The sequence below is a fragment of the Myotis daubentonii genome, chromosome 5 (genome assembly GCF_963259705.1).
Source record: "Myotis daubentonii chromosome 5, mMyoDau2.1, whole genome shotgun sequence".
Lineage (NCBI taxonomy): Eukaryota > Metazoa > Chordata > Mammalia > Chiroptera > Vespertilionidae > Myotis > Myotis daubentonii.
Genome location: NC_081844.1, coordinates 28,560,053 through 28,565,405, shown reverse-complemented (window position 1 = coordinate 28,565,405; position 5,353 = coordinate 28,560,053). Strand labels below are relative to the sequence as shown.

General features: G+C 36.7%; 1 protein-coding gene across 1 annotated transcript; it reads left to right on the top strand.

Moving 5' to 3' along the window:
- Nucleotides 1–337: 337 nt before the first annotated feature.
- Nucleotides 338–1,313, top strand: LOC132234202 (olfactory receptor 7G2-like). Its single transcript, XM_059695247.1, is given in 2 exon segments — nt 338–1,273; nt 1,275–1,313. Coding segments are annotated over 2 exon segments (975 nt in total).
- The last annotated feature ends 4,040 nt before the right edge of the window (nt 1,314–5,353 follow it).

The window sequence follows — 5,353 nt, the reverse complement described above, 5'->3', positions numbered from 1 at the left end:
GAAAGGGAGTGAAGGGAAGAGGAAGAGTGAGAGAGAATGATGACAGGAGAAATCAACAGAGGGAAAGATCTAAGTATTCCCTTAGGTTCACAATTTAAATAACGGTTTTCTTCTTGTTGTTTAATTCCTAGTTTTCAAACTTTAGCAAATATGAAATTCATCTGGAGGGCTTGTTAAAACATAGGTCATCACTCCAGGAGTTTATTGCAGTAAGTCTAAAGTAGTACCAAGAATTTACGTTTCTGTCAAGTTGCCATTGGATGTTACTGTTACACTCCTGGGGACCATTCAGTTTATTTTATTTTCTCCCATCTGTTCCATCAGGTTCATGAACAACATGTTACCTGGAAACCAAACAGACGTTTCAGAATTCCTACTGCTGGGATTGACAGATGATCCAGAATTGCAGTCCCTCCTCTTCTACCTGTTTCTGTCCATCTATCTGGCCACTGTTCTGGGAAACCTGCTCATCATCCTGGCCGTCCTCTCCGACTCCCACCTGCACACACCCATGTACTTTTTCCTCTCCAACCTGTCCTTTACGGACATCGGCGTGATCACCGTCACCATCCCAAAGATGCTGGTGAACATCCAAGCACAGAATCAGAGCATCACGTATATAGGCTGCCTCGCCCAGATTGGCTTTGCCCTGGTTCTGAGTGGATTTGAGAATTTTCTCCTTGCAGCAATGGCCTATGACCGCTATGTGGCCATTTGTCACCCCTTGAGGTACACAGTTATCATGAATGCCCGTCTCTGTATTCTGCTCATTGTACTCTCACTGTCCCTTAGTACAGTGGCTGCCTTGCTCCACAGTCTGATGGTGTTGCGGTTGTCTTTCTGTAAGCACCTGGAAATCCCTCACTTCTTCTGTGAGCTTGCTCAGGTCCTGAAGCTCGCATGTTCTGACACCCTCATCAATAACCTTCTGACATATGTCCTTATAAGTTTGTTTGGTGGTATTCCTCTGTGTGGAATCATTTTCTCTTATAGTCAAATTGTCTTCTCTGTATTGAGAATCCCATCACTGGGGGGAAAGCTTAAAGTTTTTTCCACTTGTGGGTCTCACCTCTCGGTTGTCTCCTTGTTCTATGGAACTATTTTTGGTGTGTATATTAGTTTTGCGATTGCTGAGTCATCCAGGAAGACTGCAGTGGCTTCCATGATGTACATTGTATTTCCTCAAATGATGAATCCCTTTATCTATAGCCTGAGGAACAGAGACATGAAACAAGCCTTGAAGAAACTCATTGGTAGGGTACCTTCTTTTCTGAATTTGTGCCATTTACTTTGGGCAAGGGTTTCTAGAATGAGGGAACGTGAAAGAAATCCTGGTTGAGGCACAGTGTTTAATTTTTCCATCACCATTCTTGTAAGATGGCTAGACAGCATGATGACCAAGTTAATTTTCACTTGAGGTTGAAACCTGACTTTAATTTTTTCCTGGCTCTATGGCACTTGACACAATTTTAATCTTCTAAACTTAATTTCTTAGCTCGGGGTCTATAGAAGCAAAGCCTGAGGCAAGGGTTCTAGTTTTAGAGATTTTTTTTTTTTTATCACTCTCACAGGTGGAAAGTATTGGAACAAGGCTGTGGTGATATCTAGAGGATAGCTTCCAATTATTCCATGGAAGGGTCATGTTAATTGCACCCTGGACTTAGGCCTATAGTAGACTAAGAAAACTGAACTTTTATATACCCATTTGGTAATAAAATTGATCATTTGCTGATATACTATATTCTTTTGAGAAACATTATCAGCTACTATACTGTTTCATTATCTATGAAATCTGCATAATTAGATTATGTCAGTGGTTTGAAAAGATCGTGAGGTATTTGAACTTTATCAGTGAGGAAGTCTTCATTTATAATAATAAAAGAATCTTTCACTCTAATGTGCCCAAGCAATAAAGAGAGTTAGCTTTCATGAGGACTTTACAGGCAAGAAATGCATAGGAACTGGATTGTAGGGACTCATTCAATCTGCCAGGTGTTGTCTTGTCCTCAGAATCACCAGGTGGTGTCGCCAGATGGAGACGTCATAAGGGTACCTGATGCCTGAGAAAGAACTCTTTTTCTTCTTGGAGTCAGATAATTATAGATTTTCCATGGAGTCAAACAGAATATATCTCTGTAGTGGGTGAAATAGTGGCCCTCAAAAGTATGCCCACTTTTTATTTTTCCTAATTCATTAAAATTATATGACATACTGGGGGAATGCTACTTAGTTGGACTTGGGGTATTTGTAGAAGATGACTTTATCTCAGATTATATGGGTAGGCCCTTAATATAATCATACGTATGCTTATAAAATAGACCTAACAAAAATTACACAGAGAAAAGGAGAAGGAATGTAATATGGCAGTGGAAATTGAATTGATGCGGCCAGTATTTGATTTCCAGTATTTAATCAGTTTTTCCAGATTTTTTATGATATCATTGTTTATAACATATAAGATTCAGGTGTATAATGTGTTGATTTGATACATTTATGTATGGAGAAATGATTATCACCATAGCATTAGCTAAAACCTCCATCCTGTTACCTAATTACCATTTTACCATTTCTCTTTGTGATGAGAACATTTAAGATCTACTCTCTTAGCAATATTCAAGTATAGAACACAGCCTTATTAGTTATAATCATTATGCTGTACATTACATCCTCAGAACTTAACCTTATAATTGGAAGTCTGTACCCTTTGACTAACATCTGCCCATTTCTCCCACCTTCCATACCCTGGTAACCCACATTCTATTCTGTGTCAAATTCCACATAGAAATGATATTATACAGTCTGACTTATTTCAGTTAGCATGATGCTTTCGAGTTTCATCCCAAATGTTGCAAACAGCAGGATTTCCTTATTTCTTGTAGCTGAATAATATTTCATTGGATATGGAGATATCCATACATATCTCAAATCTTCTTTATCCATTCATGTGTTGCTGGACATGGACACTCAAGTTGTTTCTATAACTTGGCTATTGTGACTAATGCTGCCATGAACACGGGTGAGCTCTATGAGATCCCAATTTCAATCCTTTTGGATCTATACACATCAATAGGAATGCTGGATCACAGGGCACATTCTCATGAAAAAACAAATGTCCAATGCCTCCTTTGGCCTCAATTAAATTGTCATATAGGTGAGGTGTTACTTGGTACTATTTTTCTGTATGTTCCAGAACCAAAGCATTTTACTCACTATAGCTCCATATTATCTACTATTTGGTAAAGCAAATGCTTCACTTTGTTATTTGCCATCAAGTAGAATAATCTTTCTCTATTTCTCTTTTATATAAAGTTCAAAATCAACTTCTCCAATACAATAAAATTCTAGGATTTGTCTTAAATTTAAAAAGCTATTGGGGAAAATTGACATCTCTATGATATTGTGTATATCTATTCCATTTAAAAATATTCTTTCCATTTTTGTGTTTTGTAGTAAAATATTATCAATTTTTCCACAATGTACTTTCATATCTTTTCTTAGACTCCTTTCCAGGTATTTATTTGACATTTTATTAAAAGTGTCTTTTAAGCATCAAACAGACTGTCAAACTACAGCGGGAAGGCCAGGGAGGGTTGGGGGGGCGGGGGTGGTGGTGGTGGTAAGAGATCAACCGAAGGACTTGTATGCATGCATATAAGCATAACCAATGGACACAAGACACTGGGGGGTAGGGGAGGCCAGGGTAATGTCAAGGGAGTGAAAAAAAAGGAGACATATGTAATACTCTTTGTAATACTTTAAGCAATAAAACAAATTTTTTTTAAAAAGAAACAAACTCAGAAAAGTAATTTTATATATGATAACATTTAAAGCAGCATTTAATATCAGTGAAGGTGATTCAATGAATGAAGTTGGGATAATTGGCTATTTAGCTGGAAAAAAATTAAAGGATGTATCCTTATCTCATATAATGAATGGGTATTAATTCCAGATAAATTAAAGCTCAAAATGCAATAAAAAGAAACTATAAAAGAACATAGAAGAAAATATATGAAAATTTTGTTTCTAATCTGGGGATGAATAATGTACTTGTATAAAAGGTCCAAATGCTTCCGAACGCCACACAAAGACCCTTGCTTAGCTCCTTAACATCGTCTCTCTCTACTGCCCCTACTCCTCCTCTCCAGTCATGGGAAGTTCTTGCTCCAGGAGATGCACCATGCATGGTCTCTCACCTGAGTGCCTTTGCAATGCTCCTTTTCTCCTCTCTCTCTAATATACTGAACAATTCATCATCTTCCCTCTGATTGTAAATGCTGTACTTATCATATATTAAATTTGGCTCAATGTCATTCCCCTCTCCCTCCGGGATTCTGTTCTGTTCCACTGATTTGTTAGTCTTCTCCTGTGCCAATGACATAATGTTTTAATTATCTTATATATTTAGGTAGATGTTTATACCTGCTATCTTTATTATAATTTTAAGAAACAGTGGAATCAGCTTATCAAAGTCTATTAAAAACTCCATTAGGAAAAAAAATGTGTCTTTTAGAAATTACACTTTCTAAATAAATTTTGCTTTGTAAAGCTATGCAATTAGTATCTGTATAGTATTTTGAACAAGAACATTCTCTTGTTCTTTCTAATAAATTATTTATAGTTCTTTGCATTCTCCACCTAGGTGCTAATATTACCTGTCAATGGTTCATTTTTTCCTCAATGACTCAAACCTGAACTATGTTGCTTATATAGAAGCAGTATTAGCAACTTTTATATATTGTTATTGATTTTTAAAAGAATAATTTTAGTCTTTGACCATTAACAATTTCATTTACTATAGTTTATTTCTGAAATACCTTTTCTTGGAACTAAGATAGTTTCTTTTATTCTTACATCATTGTTTTTATCATCATGGAAGGATGTTGCATTGTTATTTTCATCTATTGAAAATAATTGGCCCTGGCTGGTTTGGTTCAGTGGATAGAACATCAGCCTGTAGACTGAAGGGTCCTGGGTTCAATTCCAGTCAAGGGCCCATGCCTGGGTTGCGGGCTTGATCCCTAGTAGGGGACGTGCAGGAGGCAGCCAATCAATGATTCTCTCTCATCATTGATGTTTCTATCTCTCTTTCCCTCTTCCTTCCTCTCTGAAATCAATAAAGATATATGATAAAAAAGGGAGCAACTCAATGTGTTGTTCATTAAATCTAAAAAAAAAAAAAAGAAAATAATCGTATGTTTAGGTCTTTACTCAGTAAATGTGTTGAATCATAATTTAAGATTAAGATTCTAATGCACACATTTATTCATTCATTCAACAAATATCGAGAACACACTGTTGCCAGGCCCTGTATTAGATGCTGCTGATGAAACCGTGCACAAAAAGAGAAATCCCA